Source organism: Mizuhopecten yessoensis, unplaced genomic scaffold, assembly GCF_002113885.1.
Source record: "Mizuhopecten yessoensis strain PY_sf001 unplaced genomic scaffold, ASM211388v2 scaffold1391, whole genome shotgun sequence".
NCBI lineage: Eukaryota > Metazoa > Mollusca > Bivalvia > Pectinida > Pectinidae > Mizuhopecten > Mizuhopecten yessoensis.
The window spans coordinates 133268-153361 of NW_018404023.1; the positions used below are offsets into that span (position 1 = coordinate 133268).

The 20094-nt window shown below is 39.3% G+C and overlaps 1 protein-coding gene across 2 annotated transcripts in view; it reads right to left on the minus strand.

The window, feature by feature from the left end:
• Positions 1 to 934: 934 nt before the first annotated feature.
• The window catches only part of LOC110461211 (tetratricopeptide repeat protein 28-like), a 133601-nt gene continuing 114441 nt past the window's right edge, over positions 935 to 20094 (minus strand). For both annotated transcript variants that reach the window (XM_021514586.1, XM_021514595.1), the window contains 12 exons: positions 17498 to 19804; positions 15063 to 15203; positions 14554 to 14831; positions 13352 to 13601; positions 12764 to 12932; positions 11103 to 12420; positions 10281 to 10512; positions 9605 to 9681; positions 9204 to 9312; positions 8578 to 8685; positions 8063 to 8274; positions 935 to 7250 (listed from right to left, as the gene is read on the minus strand). In XM_021514586.1, coding sequence (XP_021370261.1) covers positions 4401 to 7250; positions 8063 to 8274; positions 8578 to 8685; positions 9204 to 9312; positions 9605 to 9681; positions 10281 to 10512; positions 11103 to 12420; positions 12764 to 12932; positions 13352 to 13601; positions 14554 to 14831; positions 15063 to 15203; positions 17498 to 19804 — 8051 coding nt within the window. In that variant the 3' untranslated portion in view covers positions 935 to 4400. The remainder of the gene's footprint in view (positions 7251 to 8062; positions 8275 to 8577; positions 8686 to 9203; positions 9313 to 9604; positions 9682 to 10280; positions 10513 to 11102; positions 12421 to 12763; positions 12933 to 13351; positions 13602 to 14553; positions 14832 to 15062; positions 15204 to 17497; positions 19805 to 20094) is intronic.

Below are 20094 nucleotides of genomic sequence, written 5' to 3' on the forward strand. Positions count from 1 at the left end.
AAATTGAATTACTTCCAATGGAAATTAAACAAATGTTGGTCCAAAATGTGATTTCCCTATATAAACTATAGTAAAGTTTACCCCCTCCCCAGGGGAAAACGTGAGACCCCAGGGTCAAGAAATTCACAATTTTTGTAAAGCACCTTAAGACCCTTCCATCTATGAAGAGTATTTGATTCTACCATATCTGGGTCTTGAGAAGAAGATTTTTGAAATTTTAGTCAATTTGACCCTTTTTGGCCCCGCCCCTCAGGCCCCTGGGGGCTTAGGACTAAACCGGCAACTATTTTTGTTGATCTTTGTCCATGGAAGGTTCCTGCAAAATTTCAGTGAAATTGGTTCAGTGGTTTTGGAGAAGAAGTCGAAAATGTAAATTGTTTACGGACGCACGACGGACGACGGACGATGAACGACGGACGACGACGGACAAAAGGCGATCGCAATAGGTCACTTGAGACTTTGTCTCAGGTGACCTAATAACAATATGGTGAAACTGAGGCCGCCACGTTTTTAACATATAACCATTGTTATAGGCAGCAAATGATGTAATAACATGTTCGGACTGGTTAAAGTTTGTCAGAGACGTATATCCTACAACATGCGGCGGATCTCCCATAACAATACTGTCATGCATGCTCTTGCAGATTTGTGTGAGTTGCCAATCTCTCTGGCTTTACAGGTCTCTGAGCTTGAGAATGTAGTACTGAAAATTTCTTATTCAATACCAAAACCCTGTCGATATAGTTTGAAAAAAAGTTCTACTTTTAAAATGTTGACAATGATGATACTTTTCAGAGAGTTTCTGGCATTTTGCTGAACAGAATCTACTACAAATTATTTATCTACATTGTAACTCAAAACGGCAACCCAATCTCCACAAGATGTGTAAATTCGTCTGAAATGAATAAAAAAACTTAAAACATTGATTTATTTGTATTATTTTATTTTGTCGTCTTCCTTCAGACAGGAAGTTTTGAAATCCTCCATGTGGTTCACAGAACCACTGAAAGTGTATTATATAGATATATATATATTTATAGTATATTGTATAAAATATTCTAGAATGCATAGCTCCAATAAAGTTAGGTAGACACAATATTTACACTGTAGAGAGTAGAAAACAATATATATCCAACAGTAATTCTCTGTAACTGACAGATCAACCTAACCCTTACCTCTCTAAACATCTACATGGTATAACCCAAATCAAAGGTGGGACGGGACTACTACAATAAGTTAGGATATACTAGGTTTATAGGCATGGACAATATTAAAACATTAAATATTTTCTGAACACTTTGTTATTGGTTTTCATGGACATAAATAAAAATGTTTTAGTTTGACATGAGAAACGTAAGAAGGATGTTTGTTAATTTATAATTAAAATTCCAGAGTTTAACTATGGTAACTGTGAAAAACAGTTAAATGACAATGTTAAATGTTTTGATGGAGAGGTCACCATGAAGTTGTCTTGCAATAAATAATGTACTGCTGACTGCTATAACTTATAACATTTTGATTTATTCCTCTTTCATCTTATTGTTTATGAGTAACAATAAAAATGAAATGACTTAAATTACGTAAAATTTGAATAAGTTATATCCCCAAATACTAGTATCAACCCTTTCACCACTGTACACCATAATGAACTCATCCAGATCCATGCATGGGAGAGTCGACTAAAGTTTCACAGGGGTGAAAGGGTTAATCATAGATTCCTTTCTGGAGATAAGACCATGTATCATCTTTCTAGATGCATTTACACCAGTGCATTCAAATATCGAAAATTTATTTATTGTCCTAGACTATTATTTAATTTTGTTTTATTTATACATGCAATTTCTCCTGCATTTTAACTTATAAAAGATCTCACATGCTGGTGATCTAGTTAGATTGGTTATTCCATGTCAAGGTAGTGAAAGATATATTGCAGGTACATAAAAAAATTACCAGTTTTTTCTTGATCTTGATTAAACATGAAATAGTCATATCCTATGAACTAGGCATTAAATGTTGAACACACATCCTCAATTGTTACTTGGTATATATTAAGTATTTTAACTCAATAAAATATCAGCAGTAAAACCTTGATATAATCCCCCTTTTTTCATTTTCCACCTTGCTTACTGCTAAAATATATCAATTATTTTCTTTTCCTGACATTCCTTTCTATATTGGTCGGTATATCACTAAACCTCTTTATAATGCCAAAGTTGTGTTGGCCAAATGGTGGCAGTATAATGAGTTTTTATTTTATATATATAATAGACTTTGATATATGACAATAAAACCTTGATATAACGCCCCTCACTTCATTTGCCATCTTTCTTACTGCAAACATATTTTAACCCTTTCACCCCTATGTAACTTTAATAACCTCTACCATCGATTGATATGGATGAGTCCATTATGGTGTACAGTGTTGAAAGGGTTAAGGTATCATTTTCCGTTTTTTCCCCTTAACAATTCATAAATATTTCTTACTGCAAACATATTTTAACCCTTTCACCCCTATGTAACTTTAATAGCCTCTACCATAAATTGATCTGGATGAGTCCATTATGGTGTACGGTGTTGAAAGGGTTAAGGTCTCCTTTTCCGTGTTTTTTCCTTAACAATTCATTAATATTTCTTACTGCAAACATATTTTAACCCTTTCACCCCTATGTAACTTTAATAACCTCTACCATTAATTGATCTGGATGAGTCCATTATGGTGTATGGTGTTGAAAGGGTTAAGGTCTCCTTTTCCGGGTTTTTTCCTTAACAATTCCTTAATATTTCTTACTGCAAACATATTTTAACCCTTTCACCCCTATGTAACTTTAATAACCTCTACCATAAATTGATCTGGATGAGTCCATTATGGTGTACAGTGTTGAAAGGGTTAAGGTATAATTTCCGTTTTTTCCCCTTAACAATTCCTTAATATATCTCTCTCAATTAACTACCGAACCCCTTAATAATATCAAAATGATAGCAATATAACAAGGTTTTACTGCTTGTGGTAAAACACACTGTTGTTGCCGTGTAGGTGATCAGTTCACTATTAATAAATAAATGTTACCAATTATGTAAATGAGATGTTGTCTCTCTCTCTCTATATATATATCTACAATCTCTGTATATTGCTTGTATATGTAATTTGTTCGTGATCTCAGTTATAATCTATTCCCTGTACCATTCACACCTGTAAATAACTTGAAAGACACCTGGTCAGAACATAAATAACTACCTCATCCTTTTACCATTATATAGACCCAATACCTGTGTCCTACATCATGTGCTTACAAAAGGGGGTGAATAGTTGAATTATTATGCATAAACATTATTGTTTCTTGGACACCGTTAAGCTTTCATCAGGGTCGAGGTAATCAAAGTCTGGTTAGCTTAACGAGGCGTTAATTCAATTGTTCAAAATTTGATTCAAGAGAACCTTCTAGAAAGTCATAATATAACCATTTTGAAACTTTACACAAACAACTTAAGTTTTGAATTTGAATATTTCTAAAAATAAACAAGTAAAAATATTTCATTATGTTCTTCCTAAACTACTTTGGGTTTGAACAACTCGGCACAGAACTCAGGCTTAACTCATTCACCTTTGAATTGGAAGAGTTCAAATATGTCTTCTGGGGTGAAGGAGTTAAGTGTGGAGTCTGTTATAATCAAATCTGTCTTGAATCACAACATAAATTATTTACCTTTTTAGACCTCAAACATAAAATAAACAGTAGATTTGGAATTAAAAACATTATTTACCTTATATTAATTTTGTCCCAAAACTTTTTGATGAAAAATAGTTTTCAACGTTAAGTTTGTCTACACTGCAATATAAGAATATAATGACAAATAAAAATTTCTTTTAAAAATTTCACCAATAAAAATGAAAATGATACGATATACATACCGACATAATTACTGTTATAATATCTACCAAGTCATATTCTCTGGATATAAATGGTAAGTTTGGCACAAAGAGGCATTCATTTCAATTTTCTATATACAAAATATATTCTTACATATATACACAATTACATATCTACATCAATATACACTCAACTTCGTACACAAAAACAGTCAAATATTGAATTCTATTTCATGCAAAATAAAAAATGTTATTCTCTTTTCACAAATAAAAACAGACAAGGAAAACATTCAAATATCATTTCAAACTAAAAGGTTACTATCCAATGACGAATAAAAATGTTAACGTTTCAATAATCCCAATAAAAGTCTGCAGGCCGTATTGGAGAGGTTTTGTTTGATAATTGATGATTCATGATCTGACGTTATATTCATGGCGTGAAAAATAAGAAAGATGAAATGATGTCATTTGAATTGCGTTTTGTTATAGCTCCCTTGCATACAATTATACAGAAAACAATGCACAAGAAATATCAGCACTTTGACGACTGCACAACTTGAGTTCTTCTGATTGGTCGATTATTATCCCTCCCAAAGAAACTCCTCCCAGGGAGTTGTCCCCCTTGGGTTGAGGACTTGGACAAGTCCTTAAGCCCTATAGGTCCGTTCACACTATCATTATTGGGGGAAGGATTCACACTCTTTCTACTGAAAACTGACGTCTGACCTTGACCTGCGTGACCATTGGCAACAGGGCCCTGTTTGGGCACACTGCCATTGGGGTAGAAAGAGCCCTGGGAGACATAGCCGTTACTATGGGGACCAGCCCCTTTAGGTACGCCACCGTTCTGATGCTGTCGACTACGATAATTTGGCATTTTGAAGTCACTCATGTTCAACTTAACAACGCCCTTCACTGGGACAGGGCCTGATTTGATTGGACGGTAGGGGTGAGGGGAGTTGCCCTCAAGGTCACTGGGTTCAGAATCCGAGAAGCTGACACGTTTATGAGGTCTCTTTTTACTGGTAGCCCTTGCAGAGGCTGGCGAACTGTTGAGAATGGATTTGGTCCTCCTGCCTGTTGACATGTGCTGGTAGGGACTGTTACGGGAGGCAGTTGATGATGTGGGACTGGCGGACTGAGGGAATGGACTCCCTCCTCCCGATGCTGTGGAGGCCACCGGGCTGCCTGACTGGTAGTACTGGTTGTGTTGTGAAACCGAGGATGATGTACTGCTGCTCGAGTGTTGGTACATGTGACCTTGAGTTGGAATAGAGGTCACGTTACAACCGCTACTTGCGTGGAGGAACACATCATCACGTTCTGGTGTCCCTGGTGTTGTCGGTGCACTGGAATAGTAGCCCGTTGGCTGTGAGGACTGAGAAATAGAGTTCGGTGTGGAAGAAGTCTGAGGCTGCAGTGGAAGAGTGCCAGGTTTGGAGTCCACGTACTGGCCTGTGTAGCGATTATCATTGACTCCTACATTGTACTGCTGCTCAAACTGTGAGGGTACACCTTTGATACTCTGGCCAGGGTTTGAGGGTGTTGAGGTACTAAACCCGCTATGATATTGACCACTGGCCAGAGACACTGGACTATCAGGCTGATGATACTGACCACTCCCCTGAGATGACCCCAGACTGTCCGGACTGGTACGTGAACCCCCAGTAGGGGTAGAGCTGCGACTATTTGAATTGTACGTATTATGCTGTGTTGGACTTCGCCCTCTAAGAAGCTGGGCTGTCCTAACTGCCTGACTGTATGGCGGGGGCAATCCCGTGGGACTCCTCCGACTAAAGTTTGTGTCACCCTCTACGGCAGTGTTCACACCCGACTCACCAGACCGTTTCTGGAACATTCCATTGAGGTCAGGTACAGAATTAAAGTACGGCCGGTGAATGACCGACTGGACAGACGAGCCGGTAGAACAAAGACTACTCGTACTGGTGGCACTGTCCGGCCGCATGGCCACACCTGCCACGCCATTATTCACATTCCTCTTGGAAGATGCAGCTTTAGGCTTAAAACTACTGAAGCTCATTTGATTGGCTGAGTAGGGATTACCAGTGCTGCCCCCTGTTTTAGATGACTTCCGTAAATCTGGCATGCTCTTGTGACCCAAATCTGACATGCCGTTACCGGGAACCGTTCTCCTTGTGACAACATAGGAAATGTCATTGTCGTCCATGCTGGAAGATTGCTGACTCACGGAAAGGTCGTTCTCAGATATGCCTTTCAGGGACTGCATACTATAATAACTAGCTCGGGTTGGACTGTTTTGATTAGAATTATCCTCCTGGATATTTGCTATAGAGTTAGACTTTGGCAGTACCTTAGGTTTGGAGGGGACAGGGGGCGGTACTTTGTTAGGCCTCGGTGCTGTCTGAGGTCGTACCTGAGGCGTAGAAGAGCTATGCACATCCTTAGTACTGTGAGTATCACCTGATGTTTGGTCCTGTACAGTAGAAGGTTTAGTAAACGCACTGATTTGTGAAGAATTCTGAAACTGCTGTCGCATGAAACGAGTGTTAGACTGAGATGCAAGAAAACTCTGCATTTGTAATCCTTCAAGAATGCCCTTCTGTGGGCCGAGGTCTTTCATAACCTTCATTGCGACCTCGTGAGGGTCTAACTGCGAGCTTGTAGCGTCCATGCTTTGCTGACTTGTGTCGCTCTGATTTGAGGACGTCACCTCCGAGTTAATCCCCGATTCACTTGACATTAACGTGTGGTCGAGCTGTGATGACATCAGAGGTAAATTTTTGTTCATGTTTTGAGAAGGCATGAACTGATCACTTATTCCACTTGTGTCGGACATATCTGACTGTCGAGTTCCATCGTGCCTTTGGAACATGTCGTCTGCCTGACTACTATCCGAGTAAGAATTCCTCTTCTGGTCCTCTAACAGGGCCGAATCCTCACTTAAGTTACTTGTGTAGGACATGGCCGACATCCGTACATCGTCTGCTCTATCGAACGAATACGTCTCACTCTGATGACTGGTTTGTCTACTCAAAGAATATTCTTCAGTCGTGAGATCAGGACTTGTTTCCTTTCCCTCCGTAAGTTGATACTGATCAGCTCCGGGAATCTGGTTGTCCGACTCGGAATTTGTCCGAAGTTCGGGAAGTGTGCTGCTCTCACTCTCGGAGTTTGTTGACACCTGCATCCTATTGTCCCAGCTGTCGCGTCCATCTACATCACTTTCACTGTTCTCACTTATCTCCTGGATACCATTCATGTCGGCCATCAGGTTCATGTTCGAGCTTGACCCCGGGGGATACATGTTGCGGACACGGCTCTGGTGTTGGAGATTCATGGCAGGGTCAGATACGTTGGCCTTCTTCGCTTTTCTGTAAACCTGTCGGCCAGACAATCCACCCTAAAACACAGAAAAAAAGTGATTCCTTTAACTATAAAAGCACACACGTTCAGTCTGATTTTCATAAAATAATTCTCTGCGAAAAAATCAAAATGTTTAAAGATGATTTAAATAAATTTATAAAGATTTGGTGCTGAATAAAAAAGTCTTTCATGATGATTTTAAAAAAAATTAGATAATAAGTTACTAGTCTTCTTAAGAACGTAATGAAATGACAATGATTCCATGCCTATATTACAAAATTTGAAAAGTTTGTGAGACAAAAATTCACCTTTGACCACCGGGATTGACCAATAAATAGTAATAGTGACCTTGATGTTGTCCTTTGAACCCTAAAATACTGTTTACTGGGAAATGTTTGCCACAGTTAAAGTCTAGCCTTTTTCACCCTCTGCAATAGGGGGGAATTTATCATGACAGCGAATATAAGCAGACAGCATACCAAATATGCTATTACATGTTAAGGGCGAAATTAATACTGGGTGGACATGGATTCAACTTTACTGGTGAAAGACGAACATTTTCCTGCATACAGCATAAACACATCCGAGACATTCTCATACTTGACATTTTTTTTTTAAATTTTGATGAAAATCTGTTATTGACCGGATCATGACAATGAATAGTGATATGACAGAATAGGATGCAATCGGCCACAACAGAACGGACATGGGTTACATCATATTCCTCCAAATAAAATGGCGGAGGGGGGCATACAGATAATGTCAAGTTCATGATTATCAACAGGTGATCGTCTATACATCAAGTAAAAGACAAATGAAGCCCATGCTTTGAAATTTCTTCTCTCTTACCTGATTCATGAGCTGCATCTTGTTCATAATCCTCATCTTCTCCATCTCGGCTGGATTGAAGAGTGACTTTTTGCGTGAGCCCCGCGGTGAGATGGGTGGGGTGCTGCCCTTGGAGAAGTTAGAGGTTGAGGTGGATCCGCTGTGTGATGAGGACAGACTCTCCAGACTGCTGGAGCTGTCCACCGACAGAGACTTGGGGGCCTCCTGAGTGTCTGAAAACAAACAAGGTCAAGGTCAAATGGATGTTAACCCTTCAAGGTCATCTACCAACCATATTTCATTATTTGGAGAAATATTGAAAGTTATTAATTTGTTGCAATTAATACATTGTTTTACTTCCAAAATTGTTTTATTAATGAAAACATGTCTGGATAATTAATTTGTCACTTGATGTTTTCTTATTTTTCTTGCATTATCAGCAAACACTGAATAAGACTTGGTTAGACCTGTTAAAAGTTCTCTAAATTCTTTAAACAATTAATTTGTTATTCAGTTTTTTTCTCTCAGTGACTCACCGAAAACAGCGACCAGACTCTGTAAAGCGAACTGTAGCTGTCGTCTGTTTGCTTGCTTCCCTAAACGGAGGGTAACCTCATCCTGACCGACTTCCACAAGGTCAAGTCCTGTAAATACACCAAGCCATAGAACATTAAGTTACAAGTAGGACTGTTTTATATTACCATCAGAAATCAACTTACAATGTCTTATATCTATTGATCTATCTTAAAATGCTTTTTGATATGCTGATGAAGCACTTTTTCAACAAATGTATTGTTATATGTCTAAGCATAAATCTGTAAAATTTTCACACCTCTATCAGACTCTCTGTTAGGTAACTGTATCACATAACTGCACCATTCAGACCTCCTGTGCGCTACCATCTAGGCCAATGAGAATTCTTCCTTTATAAGGTTATACAACTTGTTTCATAATTATAATGAAAATAAAAAAGTTATAATTTGGTTACATACATTTCTATGTTATTAGACCCTGTGTAAAACCCTTCAGCCTGTACAAGACATTCAGCAAGGCTCAACGGAAATAATGTCTTTGTTAATAAAACCTGTATAATCTAAAAATCTGTGTATTCTGAACAAAGTTATGTGTGTTACTAACTGTCCCTGTAGCCCGCATTACATACCTAGAGACGCCAGGAACTCGTGACAACCTGGTACTCCCCATAGCTTCACATTTATCTGTACATCAATGTTGCTTTCCTTGGCGGCCATCTTGCTAAGTATATCTCTCATCTTTAAAAGGAAATGAACAAATTCATGAAATATGTCTTTTGTGAAATTTCTCTTTATTATCACTTTAAAAAACGTACAAGAATCATCACAAAAAACTAACTCAGACACCTAAATTTAAATGTAAAATTCGGAAAAACATTAAGTCCAATAAAATATCTTGCAAACATCTTTTATATTAGAATAGTCCCTGCCATATGAAAATATGGTAGTTAAGGGTTAATTGAAGTTCAATGAGACTTTATTTATGAGATAAACCGAATCGACCATATAACGGAAGTGTCATGTGACCTACCACTCGGATGTTGGCCTCTCCTGCTTCGTAATTAGATAAGAACTTGGATAAAGCTGCCAGAGAGCTGGGAGGTAGTCCTGTAAAGAATCATCATGTCCATGAACACATTAAAAACTGCACCATAATTTGTCTTTTTGATATTATTAACAGTTTTAGCTTCATAATGTCAGATTGAGAAAAATTTGCATCCAGATTTATTTTTAGATATATGCATTTTTTATTTAACTTGTTTTTTTCCATTTTTTTTAAAAATGAAACTTTTTATAAATGTAATGCATCACATTTGTTGTCAATGGCAGACACATCTTCATCTTAAAATTCAATGTATGGACTAGTAGGACTAAGTTATGTACATTCTCATGGTAAGTGGTATATACATTAGAAATGAACAGAACTAATACAAATGATTGTCAAGCATAGTTCTTAAACCAAACGCTCCCTGGAGCTATGACAACATACCTAGAAGAGCCTGTTGCTATATGACAACATAGCTAGCAGACCCTGTTGCTATGACAATATACCTAGAAGAACCTGTTGCTATAATGACAACATACCTAGAAGAGCCTGTTGCTATATGACAACATACCTAGAAGAGCCTGTTGCTATGACAACATACCTAGAAGAACCTGTTGCTATGACAACATACCTAGAAGAACCTGTTGCTATGAAAACATACCTAGAAGAGCCTGAAGACTTGCACTGGCCTGTGTGAGTCTGTCTCCTGGGTCAGTCTGAGGGAAGAACACTGCAGGGGGTAGTCCATTACTGGCAGACTCGAACCGGAAACCCACAGCCTGGAGCAGGTCCTTCCAGCCGGGGATAGCACCGACCTTGTTCTCGATCGATTGGCTAGTTGTGTACATGGAGTTCTTTATACCCTGGTGAATTCTCTGGAGCGATTTTTCAATCTGTATGATGAAAAGGTAAAAGTTAATAAAAGTAAACTCAAAAAATTACAAACATGCAGACTTGAGTTCTTTGAAGTGGTTAATTACCAGTTTATAATTACTTGTTTTTGAAACTTCAGAATTCTTTTATATCTTCAACATGGTTCACATAGATTTATAGAAAAAATTCAAGCATTCAATGAACTCTCTTTTTTTTATAACTTAAATTTATATAAACACAAAACCTTCATAGAAAAGAAAAAATGTTTCAGTCTTCAGTAAATATACTTGTATATAATGAAATAGCAAACATGAAAAAATACTGACTGCCAAGCCCTATACTTCTTTAATAAGCCCAAGTAGGCAAAAAGGCCTTGAGGTCAAATTTATTATTTGATATTTTCCTTTGCAAGGAAATTTTACTGTTTTAAAAAAAAATATCTATATCACTAGGATACATCCGTTTTCTTGTACATTTCAGTATATGACCTCAATACATCAGCACATTTGATAGCCTGTATTAATTAACTATGTATAAACTTTACAAGGCAAGCGTAAGAGTTGCTTCCCTTGCTATATTATCTTGGTCTCAAAAATTACACTGAACTTACCAGATGGAGGAGGACTCGCATGGCCTCGCGACAGGCAGTGGGGACTTGCAGGATTTCACAAATGGCATGACCCATGAGGGCAACTTTACTGCTGAGTTTAACGTCATGTCCCACGAGGACCCAGCCACCCCAGTTGGACGGATGGGAGAATTGCTTGGTACACTGGACGGACTTGATGGCGCTTGACAGGGCCTGGGTGACCTGATGGCCTTCCTGTAATGAGGAGTACATTGTCCTCATCAACAGTTTGGCAGCCTGGTCAGGCACCGGCCAAAGCGAATATAACACACTCTGAGCTCCAGCTGACAGAAGAGCTCTTGTAAGTCCCACAACTCCGTCGGAATTGATCCTTCCTGCTCTGTCGTCTGTGTAACCTGAGCTCAGTACAACAAGTTTGGCGTGGAGTTTCAGATTGAGGATGTCAGCCGCTGTGAGCAGGTACTCGGACAGAGAAGGTCCGTCAAAATTACTTATATCACTGGAACTATCGTCGGAGTCTATTGTGGGAAATCTATGGGAAGTAGAAATATTATCTCCAGGTGAAAGCACTATGGAGGCAAGTTTCCATGACAGATGAGTTGCAAAATGAACCACTTCAACTTGCTCTATCTGATGTAGCACTGCCGCTTTGGTCGCGTCCCGCCCAATAAGAGGGCGACAAGTCAAGAGCTCGCTCACAATTCTTGCTTCATATTCTGCACTTGGAATCTCCTTCAGGTGCCAGTGTTGAGTAAAGTTCGGGGACAGTTTCGGATTTCCGACCACTATTGCACCAGATGAGTCTATTACGGGGCGTCCTTGTTTGTCTTGTTTCTTAGCATTTTGTAATGCAGTCACTGACGGCATAACGCTCAGATTAAACCGTTCAAACATGTACTCCTCCGTCTGATCCTTTCGGAGGACAGAGAAGGGTATGAGGTAAAGCTCCCCCTGGAGGACGAGTACCAGGTCCACAGGGCCCATTCCCCACTCCTCCGTGGCCTGCGTCAGCGCTTCCTCCATGGGCTCAATCAGAAGCTGATACAAGGCACTTATCGGTGCCTTGGTATTATTGCTAGTTTTGTTGCGTAGACTGTTTTTGCGGTTCATGGAGTGAAAACTGGCACTGAGTCCGTTCATGCTGACCGAAAGACTGAAAAGACTGCTGAGACTGTAGTTACTACTGTTGTATTTGTGGTTACGATTGACCATGCGTAAGAACCCTGTTCGGTCGTTTTCGGCATTGAGTTTGTCACCGAGTTCCTCCAGGTGCTGCTGCCAAACATCGTCTCCCTCGCTGTCCGAGTCACAACCCACACCTTTAGATGTCAGGGAAGCTCTGGAGAAAAACAACACACATATACTTTATTTTAACAGTTAACACTGATTGCAATAATAAAAATAAAAATAAAATATTAGTGTCAAATTTGTTTCCTGTAAGATAAATAATCAGCCCAACACCTTTGGATGTCAGGGAAGCTCTGGAGAAAAATACAACACACGTCTACTTTATTTTACCAGTTAACACTCACAACAATAATCAAAAATAAAATACCATTTTAGTGTCTTTAGTGCCATATAAAATATAAAAAAAGAACAAAAAATATTGATAATTTTTTAGGAAGAGTTACCTCCCTTAGAACTTAAACTCGTGTAAATTCAAAGTTGATGAAGCCACTGACCTTGATGAATAGTTGTCGATGCCCATGGACTCGCGGACTTGACCTACGTACTGGTCAAGCACTGAAGATGACCCGAAACTGACGCTCTTCATACTGAGTGTATCACTAAAAGATTCCCCGTCAATGTTTTCCAGATCAGCCATGTTGGCCTCGTGGAACTTCACGATACCTGTAATACAAAATATTATCGTACAGAAAAAAGGTACAAAATTGATTTCAAAAGTACACCTTTCGACTGTTACAATGAAATTGAACAAGGAAATAGAGTGTTTATTTACTTAAATAACATGTTATTCACTAAAACTAGGAAATTGCTGTAACTGGTAAATGAACATGTTATTACCAGGAAATTTTCACTGCTGATTATCAGTAATTTCATATTCTTTTACTTTCCGCAAAAAGGATGAATTATCATGCAGTTACATTTGAACAGTGAAAAATTAACTCTGGCGATTGGTGAATATCTGACTGGGCTAAATCTTCCTGGTGTCAGTATATTCTCTTGAAATCAAGGCAACTCTAGTTGCCAGGCATTCTCTTTTAGTTTTCGTATATAGAATTTCCTAACATAGCACTCCCAAGCCGTACCTTGTTTTGGCGTGAGGAGCCAGCTGTAGAGATAGCCGGCAGCAATGCTGTAGTAGAGTACGAGAGACTTCTGTTTGGTGACGATATTGACGATCTGGTCGGTAGTGATGGGGGGAGGGTCGACGTTACCTCGGTATAGACCCTCCGACCCTGCCTGACGCTCCAGTAGGTAATCAATGAAAGCCCGCGTACATGCACGCTCTGCTATCACCAGCGCCTCCTCGTGTTGGCCGAGGGAAACCAGCACCCTCTGGAACAAAGATTTAAGCACACTATAAATGTATTGGAACTAATATTGTTTTAATAGACAAACAAACTCCAAAAGTTTCAAAAACAATTGAAGGATTCGAGATTTGGCAAAAAAACTAGTAAATAAGTATACATTTTAAATGCATTATACATATTTTCAAGGTACAAGTAAAACTCTAAACTATCAAAACATAAAAACATGTGCTCTTGCTGTAATTTCAAGGATGCCCAATTTTTTACTCCGACCTATTATCTTCAATAATTAGTATAATCATCAATACATTCATACAGTCTACACAAAGCTGAAACAAATTCATATAATATATAATTCAATAACAGTTCTGGCACCGTCAACGAATGCTGTCATTAGCAGTAAGTACACAAAGTTACATTATCATGAAATTCTTATTACTTCCTATTTCTTCATAAAATATGATTACTACGAACAATAATCTCTGGTTATTTTAAGTAAAACTGCTGTCCGGTTCCTTCCAGCGGTGGGTGTATACGGCGTGTGTACAACGGACGTGCCAAATGCTTCATAAAGTTGCTCAACAGTTCTTTATTTAAAACAGGCTAATTCATTATAGCTGTACCAATGCATACAGAGGTACTTATTAATTTAGCTTGAAAAGAATTCTGACTTCATCAGCAATTCTATTTTTCCCGGATTCCAGAAGTAACAGTGCTAATGTTTTTCCTTCAGAAGATTTCTTTGATGTCGAAATGGATAAAACATGCATCTGCTTTCTCATTTGTTGTAGAATGTTTTTGGACAGGGATTTTATCACAAAATGACTAGTTATATGTTGAAATTATCTGTAAGTAAGACAAATTACAAGGTCAAGGTCAAAAAACAAAATTGATGACAGCCTATTAATATAACATTAGATCATATCATGCCTATAGACCCATAGACTGTTTCTGTGTATGAAATTTGTTGGAGAACTGACCTGCAAGGCTTGGTAGCATGCTGTCTGAAGGTCAAACAAGGACATTTTGTATTCGCTGTTGAATTGTGAGTCGCGTCGGATACTCTCGAAAAGGTCCGAAGCTTTGTACAGCTGTTGTTGACACTCCTCCAAATCGCCTTTACCCCACAAGGACAGACCAAGGCGATGTCGAATCTTAGCCTCGTCCTCGTGGCGGCCCAGTTGTTCGGCGATGCGTAACCCCTGGCGGAGGTAGTCTACAGCCTCTGTATGGTTGTTTAGGGCATGGTGCACACGACCTTGAGTAAAAAGAAAAGATAATGTTATTATTCTTACTGACTATACACAGTGTATAGAATGTGAAATTACATCGTCCAGTTTTCAAAGTTTGATAAATTTATGATTTTACAAAAAACATAACCCACCTTTTACTTCACATTGCAAATACTACAACTTTTTTGTTATTTTATTGTAGATTAATGCATCTTGCAGAGTATGTTTGAGAGTAAAAAATATATATTTCAGCTCACCTAGACTACTGTAAGCAAGAGTTCTAGCGACACTGTCATTCATCTCCGCGGCGATGCTGAGATGCTGTTCCTGGTACTGAATGGATTCCTTGTAGTTACTAAGGGACTCATGGGATAACCCAAGGTTACCGTAGGCACGACCTGTCCAGCAAAAAAATCAAATCATACATACAGACTTATGTTAATTTCTACATATTTTGTTACTTTAGCAGCCTATGATATTTATCCCAAAATTTTGAGAAACACAATAATGATTTTGTTTGGCCTAATTCTATAAATATATGTATTCAAGCATTTCTTCATTCAACTATAATAATTTCTAACAAACTTGCAAAATGCTGATGCATACTTAAAAAATTCCCTTAAACTTTTCAATTAAACTGACATCATGACAAATTAATACCCAACCATAAATAATTCCAGTATGCATAAACCAGAAACAGCAACAATTTAAAACGATCTTGTTCAAAATGTGAACGCTTGATCTTCGAAATCAATTCAATATTCTCTTTAAAATAATTTGTATAGAGCCTACCTTTGGTACCAAAGTGTCCTAACACCGAACCCATTCTAGACTACATATACAGCTTCCTATATATACTATAAGGGATGCTTAGCTAAGTGTCCAACACAGATCTTGTGTAGGACAAATGCGACGTTACATGTTCGTTTCTATCTGTACGAATGTTGATGTTCCCACAGTCCCGCGACATGACATCACGTCAGCCTGGATGACTGCTTCTGTGTTTTAATTACATCTATGAAAACCCATTTTTGAAGAAAATATATTGATAATAAACTTTTTTTTTCTCGTAAGGTAAGTCAAACATTGAATTGTAAAGAAAAAATAATATTGATAATAAACTGTTTACTATTAAGTCAAACGTTTCATTGATCTTGAGTACAAGGATGATCTGCTTACATTCCCACACTTTGTAAATGTACGTATCTTTTTATCTGCGTGTGGAATCTCTCTGTTATTGTTACAGTGCAATAATTATTGATGCATCACCCATAGATAGGCTGTAAAATAAAATTATTGAACACCCCAGTGTGTGACTTTCTATATATCTCCCGTGTTGATTTCTCGTCACACAATGGTCCCCGATGTCACACTGTTAGTATGTAGGACAGGTGGGCCAGCCTCAGCAGTCCAGGGGACACAACAAACTTATATAAGTATAGTCCAAGGACATGAATGTGTACCTCCCATTGATAGTAATACACAAACCTGCCGTCACATCAATATCAGACTAAATGTCCACTTAAATTAAGTCACCACACACTTTCACTAGAAATTTGAAATATGTGTTTTCTAAATATTTTGTGCAACTGAAAAAATGTTTACACAAAATACCATCAGCTTGAATGTGTATTTTACTTCTGTAGTTTCAGCTACCCTGTTTTGACTATTGACCTACTGATATGATACCTGCATTACCATGCTTTGTACTTGCAATCATGGACTATTGAACTATTGGTATTCCCAACAGCAGGACCTGTACCTTATTTTGACTACTCAATTACCAATCTGGTACTCACATTAACTCGCTTTAGTTGACTTTTAACCTATGGGTATTCATATAAGCAGGCCTTGTACCTGATACTGACTAAACAGTACTGACACACATGCACTTGCATTCATATTGATGACTGAATGTACTTGGAGTTGCAGGCCTTGTAATCACTTGTAAAGGTCTTTGATGATGGTACTCAAATTCACATGCCTTGTACTCAGAGGTTGACCACAGGTACTCTAATTGTACATGCCTTGTACTCAATATTGACTAAGCAGATATTCATACTGGCAGGCCTTAATGTATCCTGTTTTGACTAATGACCTACTGATATGGTACTCAAATTCACATGCCATGTACTCGGTGACTAAATGTACTCAAATTGGCAGGCCTTGTACTCCGAGGGTGACCAAATGTACTCAAATTGGCAGGCCTTGTACTCTGAGGGTTCCCAAATGAACTCAAATTGGCAGGCCTTGTACTCTGAGGGTTACCAAATGAACTCAAATTGGCAGGCCTTGTAGATACTCACTATTGACTAGGTATCCATACTGGCAGGCCTTACAAATGTATACATCCTCTTTGACTAACGACCTACTGATACGGTACTCACATTCACACACCTTATAATCACTGTTACTCTACAGATATTCATACTGGCAGGCCTTGTATCTTGTTTTGACTAATTACTTACTGATATACGGTACTCACATTCACACACCTAATAATCACTGTTACTCTACAGATATTCATACTGGCAGGCCTTGTATCCTGTTTTGACTAATGACTTACTGATATATCGTACTCACATTCACAAGCCTTATAATCTACAGATAGGCCTTGACTACTGGCTAATAACCTTGAAGGGATACTCATATTGGCAAGTTTTGTACGAACTCTACAACTATGGATACTCACATTGGCATGCTTTGTTGTTTGATGACTCTGAGATTCGGAGATCCATCTCGTGGTATTCTAGGGCCTTGTCGTAATCGCCCATCTGTTGGTACACTCCGCCCAGGCCACACGCAGCCTCGCCTTCACACATCTGATCGTTCATCTCCGTGGCAATCGTCAGCTGATGCTGCAGACATGCGATGGCCTGCTCAAAGTTACCCAGCAGGCTGTGCAAACAACCAAGCTCTCCGTAAGCCGAGGCCTTGGCTGTGCAACTGTTGAGTTCATGAGCAACGACAAGTCGCTTCTCAAAACACACCAGGGCTTGTTGTAGGTTTCCCACTGCCCTGTGGGCATTACCCAGACCTCTGTATGCTTTGTCCTGGTCAGAGAGATTGTTCGTCTGCTGTGATATTGCTAAATACTGGTTGTGACATTTTATAGATTCTTCGAAATCTCCAAGTGCTTCGTAACAATCACCAAGGTTACCAAGAGCTCGACCTTTGTCATGGTTACTGAAAATGCCATTGACCTGTTCAAGCATGGCTAGCTGCTGCTCGAACTGACCAATGGCGTCCTCATACATTCCCATGTTCATCTTAGTGATGCCTAAGTTACCGGAGGCTTGCGCCTCTAAAGCACTGTCTTGTAGCTCCCGACTTTTCTCAAGTTGTTCTTCGTAACACTTAAATGCATTTTGATAATTCCCAAGTGACATATGAACATTTCCGATGTTTCCATGTGCACGACATTCACCGCGTAGGTCACTCATGTCCTGTCGTATAGAAAGTTCCTGCGTGTGATAACCAAGGGACTTATCAAATTGCCCCAACACCCGATGTGCCGCCCCCAGGGCCCCGTAGGCCCCGCCTAGGAGGTCCTTACTATTGCATTGTTTGGCAAGAAGTAGTTGCTGGTTATAAATTTTGATTGCTTCTGCAGTTTCACCAGTCTTTAGAGTAATATCACCAATATTGCCGAGTGCCCTGAAAATTCCCTTGGTGTTTTTCATGCTTTTCATCATTGTTAAACACTTTTTCTGGCACTCCAAAGCATCCTCAAAGTTTTTAAGTGCAGTATGGGCCAGCCCCAGATTACAGTAGGCTCTGGCAATGCCCATCTGGTCTTTAAGTTCCCTAGCGATTGATAAATCCTGTTCGTAATATCTCACAGCCTCCAAATGGTTACCAAGTGCGAAATGAGCATATCCCAGACTAAAACAGGCTTTCGCCTCACCCTCGGAATCTAATAGCTCCTGAGCAAGGTTCAGGTATTCCTCGAAATATTTCACAGCACTTCCATGGTTTCCACGTGAACTGTGGTAGTTGCCAAGGTTACAGAGGGCCTTGGCCTCACTGACTGTGTCTTTAAGTTCGCGGGAGATACTAAGGTGTGCGGTGTAGTGCTGTAGGGCTTTGTCGTAGCTCCCTATAGACTGGTATGCCACGGCTAGGTTACCGTGGGTTGTACCCTCCGAGTGGCGGTCATTCACTTCAGACGAAATGTTTAACTCCTGTCTATGGTATTTGATCGCTTGTTCAAATGACCCCATAGCACAAAACGCGTTACCAAGGTTACCAGATGCACGACCCTGACTAGCACGATCACCAAGATTCTTGGCTATTTTTAAATGCACTTCATGTAACTTTAGAGCCGATTTGTGGTCCTCCAACTGATGATATATAATTCCAAGATTTGAGCAAGCACGACCTTCTGCGACCTTGTCCTTGGTCTGAAGGGCATTGTCTAACTGTTTTTCATGGTAACTTTTGGCTGTGCTATAGTCCTGCATGCAACGTGCTGCATGACCAAGACCTGCGTAGGCTCGCGCCTCTAATACTTGGTCCGTCTTTGATTCGGCGATTCTCAACACATGTTTGTGAAAGGACATCGCTTTTTCGTAGTCTCGTCTATAATGATGGGCACTTCCGAGATTACTGTACGCTCTGGCTTCCTCCGTCGAATTTTTCAAACTTTTGGCAATTTCTAAATGTTTGTTATGACATTCTATTGCGTGAGCAAACTCTCCCATCGCTAAGTACACTGCACCTGCATTTCCTATTTCACGAGCCTCTGCCAATTTATCGTGACATTGTTTCATGAGGAATAAACACTGTTTGTGGCTGTTGAGCGCATTGGGGTAGTCACCTATTGCTGTGTACACGTGCCCAAGACTCCCAAGCGCTGCGGCAGCTGCATCCCGATGCTTCAGTTTCATTGCAAGGGCAAGCTGGAATCTGTGATTGGTCAAAGACTCTTTGTAGTGACCTTTGGAGAAGTAGGCCGAGCCTAAATTGCTGTGAGCCCGACATTCACCATCTAAGTCACCTGAAAGTAAAAATACACTTGTTAATTTCTTCAAAAGACATTTCATAAATAATGTGGGTTTAAAAATTCACCAATTTTTTTTCAAATAAGCTACAATGCATTAAGATTTATATCTTAATAATTTGGGTATGATAGTTTCATTATCCTATCTATATATTTAAAAGGGTAGCTCCTTTTTACATCTTTCATATTTCACTATCAAGCTCATGCCACAGTTATCACAGACTAAAGGTCTGTATTCCTGAAACGCTTTTTTACACATAAAATGCTACAGTTCACTTAAGTTTACT